The following is an 18,873-nucleotide window of genomic DNA, read 5'->3' as shown; positions in this document are numbered from 1 at the left end:
TGCAGATTTCATTTTCCAACAGGACTTGGCACCTGCACACAGTGCCAAAGCTACCAGTACCTGGTTTAAGGACCACGGTATCCCTGTTCTTAATTGGCTAGCAACCTTGCCTGACCTTAACCCTATTGAAAATCTATGGGGTATTGTGAATAGGAAGATGCGATACGCCAGACCCAACAATGCAGAAGAGCTGAAGGCCACTATCAGAGCAACCTGGGATCTCATAACACCTGAGCAGTGCCACAGACTGATTGACTCCATGCCACGCCACATTGCTGCAGTAATTCAGGCAAAAGGAGCCCCAACTAAGTATTGAGTGCTGTACATGCTCATACTTTTCATGTTCATACTTTTCAGTTGGCCAACATTTCTAAAAATCCTTTTTTTGTATTGGTCTTAAGTAATATTCTAATTTTCTGAGATACTGAATTTGGGGTTTTCATTAGTTGTCAGTTATCATCAAAATTAAAAGGAATGAACACTTGAAATATATCAGTCTGTGTGGAATGAATGTATACATTATACAAGTTTCACTTTTTGAATGGAATTACTGAAATAAATCAACTTTTTGATGATATTCTAATTATATGACCAGCACCTGTATTTTGCCAACAGTATGTTGACCCCTCTGTAGTTCTTTTCACTAAGTGGGAGATATTGTCGGTGTCATAAATAGCCTTGCTCTCAGACTTGGAATAACAAGTTGGAGGCTGACATGAACAGTGAACGCACAGTAACTGATTTTGATGATTTTGGATAGGCTACCTGTCCTTGGAATCCACCCATTAAAATTAAACAAAAACAATTCTCCAGTAGACTCCAGGGACAGATACTCCACCTACTCCACCCTGCAACCTCAATATCAATCTGCTGTGGGGGTTTACTGTGAAAATATGTGAATACAGATGTCCCTAACCCCTTAACACAAGTTGATGAGCCCATTGAGCCTCAGCCAGTCATGTTAATAAAAGAGATCTGTGGAGCAGTGGGAGAAGGAGGGCTTATCTTTCTAACCAGAAACAGCTGTTGCAGATTCCAGTGACTGGTTTCTGTTTAGGTGCCTCATATTTCGGGATATTGTCCTGTTATTCACCTTCTGTCTCCCTGTTCTTTTTCTCATCTTCTTCCACTGGATGGGGGGGCTCTTTTCACTCCCAGCGCAAGTCACCGTTGACAGCAACAAGACAGCAGTGAGCGGCAAGAAGGCCTCCCTCTCGTGCTCCTATGGTTTGCCTGAAAAGGTGCAGCAGATCATATGGAGACACACGTCTGCGCAAGGAGACTCCATAGAGGTGGCCTCCTTTGCAAAGAAGAGCGACCCCATGATAGAGCCACCGTATCAGGGGAGAGTCTGGCTAAGTGCCTCCATGTCCGACAGTCAGCTCACCATCCAGCCTGTCACTATCCAGGATGAGGGCTGCTACACCTGCCTGTATACCACACATCCCGACGGGCCAAAGAGCTCCACAGTTTGCCTCGCCACCTTTGGTAAACATTTATGTCCCCCACCAGCCATTATTGAAGATTATTTTATTTTACATTTTAAAAAAGTATTGCCCACCCAGAAACAAAATGGGTGTGGAAAACATCACCAGGTTATGGCAGGTTATGTACAATATATTGTACATACATTTTAATTATCACACAGTGTTTGTGATGTTGTAAAAAGTGACATTTCTTTTATTTTTACTGAAGCATCATGCAATGTAGGGATAAGGCCATAAGGCTGGATTAAAGGATACGTTTGTATTTCTTCAAGACTACTTACAGCCTAATACAATACTCACATGTACGCTGAAAGAGTTATTGGGAATTGTAATCATTCCTCCTGTTCATGTTGATATCTTCCTAGTGAAACTCCACTGTAAGAGATGGGGGACAAAGTCCTCACTGTGCAAGAATGTTTTAGTCATCATTTTGGGAAATGTGCTTTTTCACAATTATGTTGAGAGTTATAGAAGAAGATTGACACCACTCTTATGTTTGTATGGTAAATATGAGGCTACTCATAGCAGCTTTAGCTTAGCAAAAAGACTGGAAACAGAGGAAGAGCTAGCCTGGCTCTGCACAAAGGTAATCCCAACATATCCAACTAATCATTTAAATTCAACTGAAGGTAATATGTGTCTTGTGGCCTGAGTTGGCCAAATCAAGTAGTATTTATTTTTTGTCACGCGTAGGTTTATGCCTGGTGTTTTGCCATGTTTTTTACATCCATGTTTTAGACTGCCTTGGATGTAAAAGTAAGGACTGTCTGTGGAAACACAAAGAGGGAAGTTTGTCCTAAAAAGACTGAAGATAGCCACTTGATTTGGCTAACTCTGACTTCTGAAGCCTCACATTAGTTTCCTGGGAAAAAACACATAACCCATTCTTTAATCTCAATATACAGTTTAGGCAGATGGGAGTTAATTTGTAAGTTTCTGAGTAATCCTTCAAATAAGTGTTGGACAAATGGACATTTTGACTTTGTGGAAGCGTTACATCAGGGATCAACAAAGTTATTTGGATTCTTAGTCTAGGCATCATGAATGTCATGGCAGTCTATCAAATTGACATAGATGTGCACCAACTGATTGACCCTCACTTCCATCCCTATAGGCATGCTGCAAAATGTAAAAATATGACATTCAGGGCAGATACATTTATGTGTTGCCAATGCTTCTGTTGTTACTCCAGTCATAAGCCTTTCGCTGCAGTGTTTCACTAGAGTGTCAGTTTTGTGTTCACCTCACTGACAGAATTTTTCTTTTTCATGAAATATAAATGTCAGTAATTCAGATGCACATATTTGCAGGGCTGTAGCTGTGAGTTAATCTGTCACAAAGTATATGTAGGTGCTGGGACGACAGTATCCTTAAGAGAAAATGGAGGTGTCAAACGTGTGGACAAACTGACAGGTGCGCCTGGGATCTAGACAGGAATATTGATCTTATCTTCCTGTTTGTGGCTGCTGAATGTTTTCATGATAAAGCAAAGGCTAACACACAGCAAGGTTAACACACAAACACAGAACAATGTGTCCATGTAAAGAATGGGCCATTCGAAAGAATGATGGAGGCAGGGAGTGAGGTCCTGATGCATGACTGTGTCAGTGTTTGCAGCAGACAGTGATTCTCTCTGTGCTTTGTCTCTCCATGCTCATTTGCTTTCCCACTTCTGTCTCAATCCCTTTCTCTCTCAGTTATCTCAACAAACAGACGTGCTTTTGTTTGAAATTGAACTGTACAGTACAGTAGGTGTTTCTAGTAGTGAGGCATGGTTAGCGTAAATGGTGGGGGGTTTTTCTTGTTGTGTATTGCTGCCAACAGTTTTCCACCCCTGTCCCACTGTGGATGACGTGATGCCCCCCTCCTCCCAACAGTGACAGCTAAGGGCCACCTACTAGGCTAACATTTTAAGAACATTTGCGAAAATAAAAAAGAAGTAGGCTAGTCAAAATGAGTGATCTTAAAATAGAGTTAATATTGCACTTACATTCATCAGGTGGCCAGAAACATGACTGGATGTGTAAATAAGGAACTGTTTCATCAAAAACCTCCATATCACCATATTCACCATATCAACTTCAAAATATGTCAGTTTTGTGTTCAGCTTGTTTCCGCCACCTAAATGAATTTATTTCCCTTGTTTATGTAGTTTCAAGACATTAGGTCTGTTCAAATCTAACATTCAGTGGAAAAAATGTGTTTCATGCCTTCAGATTGCTAAATGTATGCCTTTTATATTACATCATGATAGTTTAGAGTATTACAAAGGTGCTATAATGACAAGGGAAAGCTACGGAAAAACTGTGGAGAAAAAATAAGAGCCCAAACTTCACTCCAGTTTTGTGCATATTTACAGAGCATTATGGTTTGGATTGTTAAGAAGATTGTTAAGAGTAAGTTTTTTTCCTGTTGTGGTTTGACCCACCCCCAAATTTGATACAATCCAGACCAACAGTGGGTGAAATTTGTTTTCATTTTATTTACTGCTGCTCGTTATGTCCTTGTATTGTATGTATGTTGATCTTTTGCTTCTAATATATCCTTGCCTGGGACATTTGAGTCACGTGAACAGACCAGGTAAGCTGCAATTGAATTACCCTTTGTGGAATTGATAAAGTTGTCTGAATCTGAATCTGAAGTTCCCCACCTAAAACTCTGAGAAGACACTGAAACTAGGAGGCCCAAATATTTGTGGCTAAATGTGTTCTTGCCAACAAAAATGTTCTCGGTTCCAGTGCATCACATTCCTCACTCAGCCCTGAGAACAGTGAATTGAAAACAGTCAGAGATTTACTTATGGATCTTACAGTAAGTGTGCAGGAATTCACATACCCAAGCTGATCCAAAGGCTTCAGGGTTTTCCCAGGTATCATTTAACAATTTACCCAAAGACATTTTGAATTATATACAAATAAAAACTAACTACAATGTGAATTTTTGCCAATTTTTGACAGTTCTTCCACAGCATGCTTTCCATATTTCACTTAATGTTTGATCATTTTGTGATAACATTTCCAGAGCTTTCTAGCTTGTGCATTTCACACACAGCACATGAGAACAAAGGAAGAAGGTAGAATAAATTAATAGTGCATTTCAGTGAACCTGTCATATGTGCCGTAATCTGTCACTGTATGAGCTTGCTTGTGTTTAAATATATACGCCAGTTGTTGTGATGCAAAATCTTGTTTTCATCTAATTTTTTTCTGTTTTTTTCTCCTAGTGCTGCCCAAACCGCAGGTGAGCTACAAGACCACCTCTCCAGGTGTGATCGAAGCCAACTGTACCTCAGTGTCCCGCCCCCCAGCAGAGATAGTGTGGAATGTGGAGAGGGATAACCGCACCATGGGCCCCCCTGTGACGACCCAGCTCCCGCAGAGTGACGGGACCACTCTTGTCATCAGTACACTGACTGTCAAGTCAGGGCTGCTGAAAGATGTGTCCATCAAATGCTTGGTGCATCACAAAGGGCTTGAGTCACCAATTGCGGTATCTATGAACACTAAAAGTGAGTAGCAAACCTTTGCTTCAATAAGACACTCAAAATTGTACTTTTGGTATACACCAGAAGTACCTTATGTCATTACCTTTGATGTTTTTGGAAAAAGAACCCTACTAGCAATCTTTAGTATTCTTGGGTAACACCAAGAATACTAAAGAAAGCACCAGAGATTGTTGGAGACTATAAAGGACACAGAGTGTAGACTGTGCACATCCAGAAAACCTTTACAGGAGCTGGATCCAAAACTAAACTGAAAACAAAAGATCTGCATATTGTGCTGACAGATTGTAGTGATAGCTCTCAGTAAGTGGCAGTAATGCATCAATAAGCTGGATGCCAATTGCCGTAAAACAAGAAGAAGTTAATTAATTATTTTTCAAATAAACATCACAAAGCTAGAATCAGAATCAGGTTTATTGCCAGGTAGATTTTCACATACAAGGAATTTGCCTTGGTATAAGTTGGTGCTTACAGTATACATGAACATAAATATAAATATAAATATATGAAAATATAAAAAGTAAGGAGATCAAAAAAAGCATACAAAAAATACAATAATACTATAATGCAATGCTGATATGCCAATACATTAGTGTTTTACTGAAATGAAACAAAATGTTGCTCTGTTAAGTTGAATTTATTGGGAACTATCGGGACAGTGTGGATCTTTTTCTGACTTTTACCTTCAGACTAAAAGGGAAGTCCTGATCACAGACGTTCTTCTACTACTTCTATTTCTCAAATGTACAAAGTTCCCTAGTAAAACTAATATCTAAAATATGCTTTATTTAACTAAAATAAAAATCTGTAAAACTGTTAAACTAGTTTTAATGGGCAATAGGGAAATGTGTGTGGCTTTAGTCTGCTGATAAGCTTTAGTTGACCTTGGTGTCATGTGTCAGGAGTGCATACACTATAAATTAAGTCTCAAATATAATCAGTGAGGGTCCAGAAAAGACAAACACTGTCCAGACTAGCACAGGCCCCTCATGACATTTAATCTGACTTTTGCAAGGCCGGGATTTACACACCAGAGTTTATTTTTATAAAAATGTGTATCTTTCTCCCTCCATAGTTGGGACGGCTCTCACCATCCTGATCTCAGTCACTACAGTGGCAGCCCTCTTGGTCATGTCCCTCTGTTTCTGCCTTTGGAAGTGTTTCTTGCGGAAAGAAGGTCAGTATGTGTGTGTGTGTGTGTGTGTGTGTGTGCGTATGCATGTGTGTGTGTGTGTGTGTGTGTGTGTGTGTGGCATTCCAGACGAGATATCAAGAAGATTTTACTGTTTAACTGGAAGACATACCATTTTTAAACATATATTTGCCATTCAAGAAGAGGTAAGTGAACAATTAACACAACGACAATGCATTATAACATGGAAAATGTATTTATTTAACTTTAAGGGGATGTTAAATGGCTTAATCACATAATGGTTTTGAGCTGGGAATGAAAAAAATATTTTCTTTGGAGGTTTGTGTTGTACTTTACCTTTTCAGAAGTTTCTGATGTTCTTCTGACTTATATGGGAAAGTTTCTGCAGATTTACAACCACACTACGATCATCCATCATCAGGAACTTAAAAAATCATTTGTAGGTCAATAAAATTTATTTGTAGGGCTCCCTTCCTACTGTGGGTTTTGGCAAACTGCCCGGGTTTCTACAGAAACAATGAAAGGGAACAGTGGTCTATGTGGATGTGCTGCTGCACTGACTTAACTATAAAAACTGTTGCTATTAAACAAGGTCAGAAATCCACATTTCAGAGGGCAGAAGGTGTGACATGTCTTAGTTATGCCCTGAGATTTTGTGAAATGAGGAAGAGAGCCAAAGTCACAATGCAATCCATTTACCCTGGGAACGTCTAGGGCTTATGGGCCATGGTGATTGTCAAAGCTAAAAAAACATAAACATGGAATGAACAGCGATTAGTTTATCAAAAAACTTGCATCCTTGTCTAAACATATAAGCATGACACATGACATATTTTTAGTTGTTTTAATAGTTAAAATTGACATTGGGATTTTAAATTAGGTTTTCTTGCTTCTGGGGGACTGGTGACAACTACATTTTCATGACATTATGGAATAAAAAGTGTAAAGTGTCATGAAATATAAACAGCCTGAAGGGGCAACAATGTTTAATAAAATAAAAGATAGAAACTTAATGAATTTATTTGTTCATTTATATTTATTACACAATTTATTCATATGATTTTTTCTTTCATAATGTCTTCTCAATTTATTTAATATTGAACACTGGGGATAAATAGATTAGTGGCATGATATCATGCTTATGTCGTCCACATATGAGAACATGACAGTTATTTAATTTTTAATTTACATAAAACATACATTTTTTTGCAACCTGCACTCCATCTGCACTTTATTCATAGGTCTAGTAAGTGTTTTCTGTCTGCGCATTTAACCATGGATCTGTATAGTCGTGCTAATTGTGCAATATGTATTGTACACAATGAGGTAATAGCTGCACAACAGCTGAGGCAGAGCTCTGGTGTCTTAATGGACAGGACAGCTGAGACTGGATCTGGAATGATGAGGCCTGGTGCACATGTTTTTTTAATAAGGTGCAGGTGTTTTTTATGATTATGTTTGCAGGACATTTTCTATGATGGTTCCAATGTTTTTTATGCAGTGACAATATGGCAAGAACCTGTCCATCCAATGAGAGACAGACCGTTATTAGCAGGAAACAGACAACTTACAGTAAACATCTGGCAACCATAGTTCTGCGAGCCAATGAGGGTAGGGTCCACAGGCATGTCACTTCCTTTAGCTGTCTGTTTATTTATTTATTTAAGCATATGTGAAAATGCTCTTGTTCATATGTTAAAGACTTAGCTAGACTAGCTAAACATTCTTACTTGTAGTGTGCTAGATGTAAAATAAGTACTATGCTAAATTGCCTAAAGAAAAGGCACTGCAGATTATACTAGCCTTTTGGTGAAGCTAGTTTTTATGTTAACATATAGTTAAGAAACATAAACCTCTTTTGTGCTATCAGTGTCAGTGGTATCAGTTTTAATGGTTTGTGCCTAAACTCATGCTGCCTTCAAAAACATTTACAAGAAATATATTTTTTAAATGTATTTTTAAGTACTTACCACTAAAGTTAAAACAATACCGGTAGTTAAACACAAAATCACCATATACAACAAGCTAATCTTTAACAGCACAACTCACATTTAATGTTAGCATTAAGGCGTGTTTTTCCACAATCTGCTATAATGTTAAAATGCATATCTTAGTTACAAACGTCTTCATAAAAGACTGATTTTAACTGAAGTTATATTTGCCCAATAATATTTAAACATACTTGGATTTTATTTTACTTCTTATTTTTTTGCACAGAAGTTAACTTACAAATACTAGTTAGATCAACCATAAAAGCAGGCCTATTTGCTTTTAGACTTTTGTGGCAGAAAAGGAAGTAACGCACCTCGGGACATTTTCACATTTGCTCACAGACCTGGGGTCCCCAAACGTGAGGCCTGTAGTTGGACCCTTCTCCCACTGCCTCTTCATACTCTGCTTTTTTATGTTAAGCAATAATTTGCCGTGGCGGAGCGGTGGTGCAGTGGTTAGCAATGTCGCCTCACAGCAAGAAGGTAATGGGTTGTGTGGAGTTTGCATGTTCTCTCCGTGTCTGCGTGGGTTCCTCCCACCGTCGAAAGACATGCGGCCTAGGTTGATCGGTGACCCTAAATTGTCCCTAGGTGTGCATGTGAGCGTGAGTGGTTGTTCGTCTATGTGTGGCCCTGTGGTCCAGGGTGTACCCCGCCTTTCGCCCCATGGCAGCTGGGATTGGCTCCAGCCCCCCGCAACCCTGTACACAGGATAAGCTGTTGACGATGGATGGATGGATGAATAATCTGCCGTGTGATGCCGACTTCATCACTTCAGATCATGTATTGTACAAACCCAGAATTTTTTCCATAATCAGGTGAAACATTATATTTGCCATTAGATAAGTATGAGTATTAAGTATAGCTACTGAATGTCCAGCTGTGATGTCTCTGTATGTTTCCTTACAAGCAGGAGTCTTTTGAAAAGCTGAACAGTGTAAGGTGGGGGGTCTGAATTTGCCTTGTCATGCTGTCAATAGCTGTAAAAATTTTAAATCTCATTTAAATGGAAAATGTAAATGTGAGAAAACACTGAACTTGAAAAAAATGTATGTTGCATTCTTCCATTTTATGTCATTACTTCTCCTGTTCTCTCCATGTGTTTCTTTTCAGCCGATTAATCTTTTAGATGAGACCAATGAGACCAGAGGCTGAAAAGAAGAGGCAGTGCTTCCCAGAGGCCAACCTTGCAGAAATGTTTCCCTGCATCATCATCATCATCATCATCATCATCATCATCCCCATCAAGGGAAAATGCTCTGACACACCTCTACAGGATGTCAAATACAATCCTATGAGCGCCAACTGTGCGACATTCATCTCTGCTCTTCTGCCTCTTACCAGACTCTTATATAATCTCCAGGCTGTCCTCACATGAAGTCAATGAGAAAATGCTGAGTGCATGATTTTTTCCTCTCTGGTTCTGTAATTGATTGAGGCGATGGCTACACATTCCACAGCCCACAACAGAGTCACTTAAAATACTTCACTCTGGTTGTTCTCGTCATTTACCAGGTCATTTAAGTATAAGTCTGGTGATTTATTATTTTTCTTATACAGCAAATCCCATGAAAAGCCTAAAGCTTTATTCAGACTGCAGGCAAATCAGACAGACTGTCTGCACAGTTATTTGTGAGTGACCAGATCAGATTTTTGTGTCCAGACATTACCAACCAATCTGCATGGCTTGCTGTGGTAAAGATGTGGGCATCAGTAACTACGTACGGAGGTAAGGTGGCTTTTTAATGTGGAAGCATGAGAAATAGAGATCATCACTCCTTCGTCGCTGAGTTTGTCTGGTGCGATGGAGAAGTTTTGCAATGTGACTTGAAAGAACAAAGAATGGATTTTATGCTCTTCCGTGGCTTTGGATTTGATGTCGTCGTTGCGTGTCACAGTGCATGTCGCGTTGCAAGTGGTGCAAATGACATTTTGAAATCCTATTTGAGTGGCCCGAGCATCCAGACTGAGACACATCTATAGAAGTTATATATTGGAATCACATTTCAAACCACCTCTAAATGTGGCTTGTATCCAATTTGTTTTTTTTGCTGTCCATACTTCAGATCAATCTGGATATGCCAAAAAAAAATTATTTGGGCTAGCAGTCTGAACAAGGTCTAAAACTAACAATTTATTCTACTTAAAACTGGCTGTGTAGCCAAAACTATCCAATTGTCCAATAATGATTAAAAACAAATTAACGAGCCACATGATGCACATGAGTATCTACCAGAGCAAATGAACCATGTGCTCACAGATTTGTCCGGTTCCCAGGCTAATGCCCAGCTGTTTTAGAAAATGATTTAACTTCTTATTCTCAGTAAGTTCCCTGACTGAACTAGTAATGTTTACATGGGAGTATAGAATATCGCCAGACTTGTCCTTTAAATAACACAGCTAATTGGCACTATGAACTCACCATTAAGTTTTTACTTCTTTTACCTCAGTCAAAGGCCTCAGTCACTTCTGTGTGTTGTCAAAGCTGGGTGGGGTTAGGGATTTTCTGTATTAGTTCAACTAAGAGGGCTACAAGCGTATCTATCGTTTGTGTAATATCTATTGCAAACTTTTTTTTACATGTTGGAAGTCTGTTTGTGTGTGTCGTGAGAGAGAATGTGTGCATATTTTCAGAGGTTAGATGGCTTGAATCAATTCCCTGAAGAAGCAAAGATGAAACCTTTTTGGTGCCCCCGAAAGGAATGCGTGTCATGTTGCCTGTCTACAGTCAGACAGAGTCAGGCCAGTTCATGTGTGTGATGATGTGAGTGTTTAGGTTGGACTGTTGGGTGGCTTGGTGGTTTGATAATGGTTAAATTACCTAAAGAGCCAATGTGCTGCTGTGATTGTTCTTGAACCTCTTGTTTTTTTTGTTCGTTGCTTTGGATCAAAGTGGCACCAGAATGCCTAAAATATGTGTTATGAGGCTTTTGGAATATATCATGTTTGCATGTGTACAGCGGTATTTAAAAAAAATTAGCTTTACGCTGAAATAATCTTCTGTATCAAAGCATATGATTTGAATTTGAGTCAGTTATCAACTGAATAACATGCAAGTTATCAGACTTCAAGCTTTGTGCTTCAATCGGGCACATCACATTCCTCACAATTAAAAAGAGTTTAGGCAGCATTCCCCTGTCTGTATAGTTTCACTATATGTACATTAACTAATCCTGAGACGTGGTTTCTGAAACATTTTTTAAATAAATGGAAATGTTGCATAGCATCCAAACCTGTACAGAGCAACTGTTGGCCCGTAACAGAAGAAGAAAATATGAAACGATGCATTATGACCATGTAAAATTGATGTAATAAATGGAGCAAACAGAATAATAAAAATATTAAAAATGGTAAGTTTCTTGATGAATTTCAAATCTAGTGGCACTCTTTCAGCTCAGCTTTGTACCTCTCAGAAAAAAACATGAAATTCCTTTCTGGTGTGCCAAACCTGGCTTCCAGATGCAAATTTTTGGGTCCTTTTTCATCCCAAGCCAGGCGGGTTTTGGTGGACCTCGAAGAGCAAAAAAACACACATGTTGTGCACACATCCAGACACACAGGCTGTAGAAAATTGTTGTAAATTCTGTTCTGATTCATAAGCTATTTCTGTATGTTTGAAAGGCTGTTTGTATGAGGTTATGTGTCCACAATCAGTTTGAAATCAAGTTACGATCAAGTTTGAAATCTGTTCCTTAAAGATGCACGCTGAACCCTTTTCTTTCATCATGTCTGCTTATCTGCATTTGTCAGGCTAGTTCATGTGTGGGGTAAAAAAGTGTCCTTAAAATATCATTGAACAAATCCCTAAAGCAATGCCTGCTGATTTGAATGTTGCTCTGGATCAAAGTGGAACCTAGACAATGAAATTATAATGCTATTATAATGCTATTTTAGGCCATATTTACAATGAAAGCTGTTACAAACTTGCTGTTTATTAAAAATACTTTTCAGATTTTTACTTTTTAATAACATGAATGTCTTCTTCATGAATCCCAAATGATCCACTTCTATTTCTATTTAATAATCCTCTAGATACAGCATCTGTATGCACCTTGTCAGATTATTTTTAAGTCACAGTGCTCTGCAGCCACACACTCTTTCAGTAAGCTCAGGCTCGATCTAATCAGGACTGTCTCAAACGCCGCCTTCGCACAAGCCTCCAGCCTCTGTCTCTCTGCCGTGTGAACCAGGGCTTTGTCCACCAAAGAAAAAACACTATTACTGATGTGTTTGTGTGTGTGTGTGTGTGTGTGTGCGCGTGTGTGTGTGTGTGTACGTGTGTGACAGAAAGAGAGAGAGAGAGAGCGTATAAGAGCAGAACTTGTGTGTGGGCTGTGACTACCAGACACCGTTGCTGAGATGAAACATTTCCACTCAGAGACAGAAAAGAAGTTCACCAGCTTATTTCACATGATGTTCAGGACTCACATAAAGCATGTAGACTAATTTCAACTTCTCTTTTGAATGCATCCCTGTGAGACTACTATAAGAACCATTAAAAAGCCAGCTCACATTATTCAGGAGCATTTCATGACATTTTCCACATCACATTTTTTAGTGAAAAGACCTTTTTTGAACATCTGAAAATGGATTATGGTCAGGATTTACAACTCGGGGAACACTGTGCTCTACTGGACATCATCTAAAGTGTGTTCATGCACACTGTATGTATTCAACATGATGAGCAGTGATGAGTAATTTGGTTAAATAAGGTGAGCAGGGCAACATGGGAACAGTAATTCCTGCTGTTCTGAATTCTGTCATTACATTTCATTTGCTTTCTGACTGACTAAAAGCAGAGAGAGAAAAATCGGCCCATGGCCTACAATAGAAGTTAAAAGAAGTGATTTGATTTGGGAGCAACACATTCACAATTTACCTGTGAAATAAACAAACAAAAAAAATCTTAAAAGTCACCAGATTAGAAAAAAATATTGTGGTATTTCTGGTTTATTAGTATAGTACTCACTCAAAATGGAAAGGTTTGGTTTTCTTTTCCAGCAAAGTATCAGGGTTTTCACCACTGATCATGGAAGTGGACAGCTTCATATTACATCATTTTAGCCAGGTTCATAATAACATTTTCATCACTTACCAGATAAGGCAAAGGCCTAATAGCACATAATAATAGATAACTTCTGCATACTTAATTGTGCATTTGCTGATGATTTTATTGAGTGCAAACCGACGGAAATGCCTAGATATAGTCTATGTGGTTCCCAACATTAGGGTCAGGACCCTCCTCTAGGGATCTTAAGACAAATCTGAAGGAGCCTCAAGATAATTGATTGTATAAGAAAGACAAATCTTCGCCTCCCCTCTTTGTGTTTCTGTTAAGTGTTTATGTGAATTAACTTTATCAGGCCAATCAATAATCCTCTTTCCTGTATGTTATTGCTAAGCGTGTGATCTCTGTAATGATAAGACCACACGGTAAGACCACTACAAGACATGATCTCAGTAGTCAAACCATGTGTGGTTGAGAAGAAGCGGGGCATTTGCTACCACAAATGATGTCAATGTTACAAATCTTTCAATGCCCTACACATTTAAATAAAACCACACGGGTGTGGTTTGCAGGCCAGGTACAGCGTTTCCACCGGTGGAAATGAAAAACACTGAGGTCAGTATGTTCGTCAGGAAACGTGAGATACAACACCAGACTCGTCATTATGTTTTCTCATAATGTCATTGCTCTTCAAATACTCAAATGGTCATCACACCTGAAATAATGCAAAAATAAATATTAAGCACATCACATCTGTAACAAAAAACAAAATGTATATATTGGCTTATATTGCTACACATACTACCAAATCGGAAACAAGAATGCACAAGCAGTGTTCAGTGAGCCTGCAGATGACAAATCTGCTTACCCACTGTTTTTTAACAACAAACCCTCAACCCTTTAGCCAACAAAGTTAAATAAGTACATAAGAAACCTTCCAAGTCATGTAAGTTAAATGACTGAAGGTAAAAACAACCTAAACATTAATAATTAAAAGCAGCATTTCTTGGAACAAGGTGAGATAAAAAAGTCTATGCTGCTTGTCTAGCCAGTTTAATTCAATATGACTGTACTGTGCATTTGCATGACCACAAGAATCCCCTGTTCGCCTCTTCTGCAGTGTGGTTGATTGCTTAACTTCCTTGCCTGTTCCATGACACCACCACCTACTTGTGTACATTTTTCCATCTATGTTTTCATCTGCATGTGGCAATGACTAATCAAAAGTGTTCAGGAAATGTTGATAGTAGCATATTCTGAATTTTTATTTTGTTCAGTCACGGTTTGCTGTTCTCTGGCACATACCCTAGACTGCTGGTGGTTGATGACAGCATAGACTGCATGGTCTGACGTTTGACTTTTATCTGCCACAGCAGGTTGGTTCCCATTGTTCATCAGGGGAGGTTGTGGTAGCGGTCTTCTTGCTGTACTTGGATAGTAAATGTCATCCAGAATGGAGAAGTGGGTTTTCAAGACAGGAGAGAAAGGAGCATTCCCCTTGGGAAGGTTGGGTATTACATGAGTAGATATTTCCTATGACAACAAAACACCAGAACAAGATTAAATAAGCAAAATCATACTTTTGCTTGACACCATTATGACTCTTGAACATCTGGATTAAAGGAATAGTTTGACATTTTGAGAAATGTGCTTGTTCGCTTTCTTACCGAGAGTTAGATTAAGGTCGATGCAACTCCCATGTCTATAAGCTCAAAGCCAGCAGCCAGTTAGCTTAGCTTAGGACAAAGACAGGAAAAAGGGGCTACTCTGGCTCATATTAAGATCATATTGCTTGTAAACGTTCATATGATCCAGCATAGCCTGTTAGATTTCATGTTTATACTTTACTAGTTAACACATATGCTATTTTAACTTTGCAGAGACTGCCACCTACCAAACCCAAATTACTCAGCACACGTTTCACTTTTCTTGCAGTTGAGCGTGGATAAACCGGAGTTCCTCAGCTGAAACAGTTTTAGGGCATCTATCAGCATTTGGAAGTCATGGTACCTCTTTCTTTTTGTCCAACCATGGGCAGCAGAAGATCAAGGCATTCCAGGAAAGAGTTGACCCGAACATATGCATTTAAAGGTTAACACATTATGTATTGTTTGTTTAATCCGTGTAAAAACCAAAGACTAAAAACAACATGTTCTGGTTTTACAGGGCATCGGCCTACTTCTTGGCTGGGTGCAGTATCCTTGAGTTTCCATCTGCTTGATGTTTCCTGAACTTAACAAGCACTAACATTTAACTTTTACACCTCAGATTTAGTCCAGATTAAACAGACAAAATAAAACATGTTGATTAGTGAGTTTTAGAGTTGCTAAGCTAAGCTAATTTGGTGCTGCCTGTTGCTTATATTTATCATACAGACATGAGAATGGTATCATTCTTTTCATTTAACTTTCCACAAGAAAGGGAACAATATTATTTCACAAAATGTCACACTGCATTGCATTACCTGTCCCTCTGCATGATTGAAAGTCAGGATTCCTGTGAAGAAGATAATACAACAAATCCTCCACTGTTAGGTCAGATCAATACATTTTGTCACACTAATTCAGAATGTGAGTACATATTAATGTTCTTACGTTTCCAGCCATAAAAACTCAGGTGGGTTATCACTGTCAAAATGACGACCAGAAGAGTTATGCTAACACAGATGTAGACGTAGGGCTGCCAGGACTCTTCCTCATCACCAGCAGCGCTTGGTAACTCATCTAGAAAAGAAGAAGAACCAGATCAGAAGTCCTAGTCTGTCTCCATTAACATGTATGTATGTAATTTGACAAATAAAGGTTCTTACCAGCATTAATGTCAGACTTTTTAACCCCATGGTGTAAGTCTGTAGATTGATAGAAAGAATTTACAATTAACACTTAAAACTAGACATTTTATATCTATATTTTGGCTCTGAGGGAGAAAAAACTGCCTACCCGAAACTGAGATGTTGATGATGTGACTGAACGCCACATATTTCGATCCTTTTAAATAACATCTGTAGAGGCCGTCATCATAAATGGATATCCGTTTGAAAATCAAAGATGAGATCATTTCATCCTGTATTATTTCTACATTCCCAGTTTCATAAATCTGTTCACATCTGTTTGTGTTGAGCAGTTTACACCAGGCGACATCTACTGATTCTCCACAGTGTTTGACAGGACATTTGACTGTCAGTGGTTGTCGCGGGGCAGTTTTTAATGTCGTGCCTCTATGGACCATCAGTGTAACTTCACATGAAGGAAACGAGTCTAAAATAAAAATAATTGAAAATCAAATTTCAATCAAAACACACCTTAGTTTTGAATGAAAAATAATAACAGTAATAATAATTCACAATAAAAATACAAGACAAGATAAATGTTTCTCTCAATACTAAATTCTGACAATTACATGCAAGAAATTACAGAAGCCCTAAGAGGCCATACATTCATACATTTTCTTTACTCTGTTTTCCTGTGATAACGAGTTCAATTAATTTGTTTTTTCAAGATCGAGTCATTTATGTCATTGTCTCAAATTAACAAATGTTGTTTTCCCAAGGCACATTTTAGTTTTATGCTGGTAGTGGCCATGCATGGGAGCGTTTTCCTCACCTCATGTTTTTATTATCTGTGTGTGTGTGTGTGTGTGTGTATGGGTGCGTTTTCTTCCCATTGTGTTTGATTGTGTGTGTGTGTGTGTGTGTGTATGGGGGGGCATTATTGCCATTGTCTTTGATTTTAAAGTGTAAAGCACTTTGTGTTACATCGCTTTTGTGTGAAACATGCTATAAAAATAAAGATTGATTGATTTATTGATTGATCATTTTCTTGAGATCTTGAGGTAACGAAAATTTGTTTTTCTGAAATAATGACATAATTTGCCAATATGTCGTGAAAACGAAACAGTAGTCTTTTACAGGGGTCGGTAACTGTTTGGCATTGGGACAATTTTTTTAGTCAAATGATAATTTAAGACATCTATCAACCTATGGATGCCTATTTTAATTTCAAGCACCTTTGAAAAGTTCTTTCAAAAAGGCTTGCTTGACACACCTCTTAAATAGCCTTTGAGAAATATGAGATCAGATTCCCCTGAATGAGAAGCGCAGGAATTTCCTCTGCCTGGGGATGCTGGGGAAATGAAAATAAGTGTCTATAGGTTGGATGTGGATCAATCGGCAGGACACAAACACTCCAGCTCATGCTTTATTGTGAGCTTTCTCAAAACAAAGTTTAGATATCCCGACATCTTGAGAAAACAATCCCGTTATCACGGAAAAACAGAGTAAATAAAATATATGAATGAATTGCCTCTTATGGCTTCTGAAAGAAATGAACATTTTCAGAAAATATTAGAACTATTACAAATACTGCTTGTTTGTTTTGGGGAAATATCAATAACAATAATAATTTAATAGCAATAACATCACTACTACCCCTTGTTACAGTCATGTATCCAGGCCTTCTGAAACACAAAGTTGTTACCCCCTTATTCCCTTACTGTTAACATATTTTCTTCTTGTACTAACATATAGGTACCAATATATATAGGTATTGTATTGATACCCCACATAGCCTTACCCCATCAGACTACGCACATATATTTCCTCTTGTCCAGTTAAAGACTCCAATCTATTCAAAATGTTCCCACATGCTTTGTTGAAAGTCATGTCACAAGATAAAAGAGTGTCATGGCCTACCTTGATCTCTTCCATCGATGCAGACAAATGTAAAACAGGAAAATATCAGCAGATAGGTGCGCAGCAGTCTATCCATTAGGCTTGACATGTTCATTACCTGAGACTTTACAGATGATCTAAAACTGTAGCTAATGCATGGGCACCTTTCACTCGTGACGAGCTCACCACTTCCTGACCTCCTACATATATTCAAAGACCCTCCTGCACGTGTGTGTGTTTTACATTGACAACCCACACGAAAAATGCAATCTATATTACTGGATCTTTGCATTTTAATTCTGTAATACATGCTTACGCTGTCTATTTATAAGGATGTAGATCATCCTCAATATAAAGCTGAGACACAGTTAGTTTAGGTTATTAAGTGGGCTTGTCACTTCCTGTAAGGGGGCTGGGGTTCACCTTTGTGTATAGATTCATCATTTCAACCAACAACAATCCAATGTTGTCCTAAAGTGGTGTCAGTCTGCTTTCAAAGTCAGACTGAGGCCTTATCATTCCCATGAGTGACAAAAAATCAGTTTTACCACAAAAAGTATTACCACTATAGACAGGCTACATGCATGTTAGTGAACATGTTACATAAGTTAGCAGTGAGGCCACCTGAAGGTTCTCATCATCTTTATGAAATAATAAGATGCCTGCTTCCTTCCCCTATCTAATTTGTGCAAATATCAGCAGCTCCTGTAGATGAAGAAAAAGGCAAAAGTCTGCCAAAGTGCACTCACAAGCGGTCACTGTGACTTGGATAAACATTTTCAACACAGGACTATTTCTTAAACAACTAAATATACTGTACATGGCAATTACTTGTTTTCATCACAGTTGTACTTGCTGCATCATCTTGTTTATTCTCAGTAGACATGTGGTGCGTTGATACTTTTTTTTACATCTTGCTTTTTTCAATGCAACCAGTAAATGGCAAAGAATGATACTTAACTTTGTGTAAATCACCCAGACTGCTCCAACAGTGCCCTCCAGTGTACAATATAATGCTCTATACTCCATGAGGTTCAGTCCTACCATCTCTTAGGATTGCTAC

The 18,873-nt window shown here is 38.5% G+C and overlaps 2 protein-coding genes across 3 annotated transcripts in view; one reads left to right on the top strand and one right to left on the bottom strand.

Moving 5' to 3' along the window:
• zgc:113337 (uncharacterized protein LOC503741 homolog) overlaps window positions 1-9,622 on the top strand; it is a 13,422-nt gene extending 3,800 nt beyond the window's left edge. Inside the window, exons 4-7 of one of the 2 annotated variants that reach the window (XM_046055132.1) lie at window positions 1,159-1,488; window positions 4,711-4,995; window positions 6,065-6,166; window positions 9,247-9,622. In XM_046055132.1, the coding sequence (XP_045911088.1) occupies window positions 1,159-1,488; window positions 4,711-4,995; window positions 6,065-6,166; window positions 9,247-9,254 (725 nt within the window). In that variant the 3' untranslated portion in view covers window positions 9,255-9,622. Of the gene's footprint in view, window positions 1-1,158; window positions 1,489-4,710; window positions 4,996-6,064; window positions 7,156-9,246 lie in introns of those variants that run through there. The other variant, XM_046055131.1, reaches the window with a different exon arrangement.
• A 4,228-nt stretch (window positions 9,623-13,850) lies between these two features.
• LOC123974088 lies at window positions 13,851-17,907 on the bottom strand. Its single transcript, XM_046054524.1, has 6 exons — window positions 17,832-17,907; window positions 16,081-16,398; window positions 15,736-15,864; window positions 15,606-15,637; window positions 14,447-14,674; window positions 13,851-13,856 (listed from the first exon to the last, which is right to left on the bottom strand). Exons 1-6 carry the CDS (start codon window positions 17,905-17,907, stop codon window positions 13,851-13,853), a joined length of 789 nt encoding a protein of 262 aa, XP_045910480.1.
• Between the last annotated feature and the right edge of the window lie 966 nt (window positions 17,908-18,873).

Source organism: Micropterus dolomieu, linkage group LG07, assembly GCF_021292245.1.
Source record: "Micropterus dolomieu isolate WLL.071019.BEF.003 ecotype Adirondacks linkage group LG07, ASM2129224v1, whole genome shotgun sequence".
In the NCBI taxonomy this organism is placed as follows: Eukaryota; Metazoa; Chordata; class Actinopteri; order Centrarchiformes; family Centrarchidae; genus Micropterus; species Micropterus dolomieu.
This window is presented reverse-complemented; position numbering and strand designations above follow the sequence as displayed.

Excerpts from the sequence above, each read along its gene's own strand:
- LOC123974088 (XM_046054524.1), bottom strand. The coding sequence starts at position 17,907 with ATGGATAGACTGCTGCGCACCTATCTGCTGATATTTTCCTGTTTTACA. Across the intron at positions 15,865-16,080 it reads CATCAACATCTCAGTTTCGG|ATGAGTTACCAAGCGCTGCT; the intron begins GTAGGCAGTTTT and ends CTTCTTTTCTAG. Across the intron at positions 15,638-15,735 it reads GAGTTTTTATGGCTGGAAAC|GAATCCTGACTTTCAATCAT; the intron begins GTAAGAACATTA and ends TCTTCTTCACAG.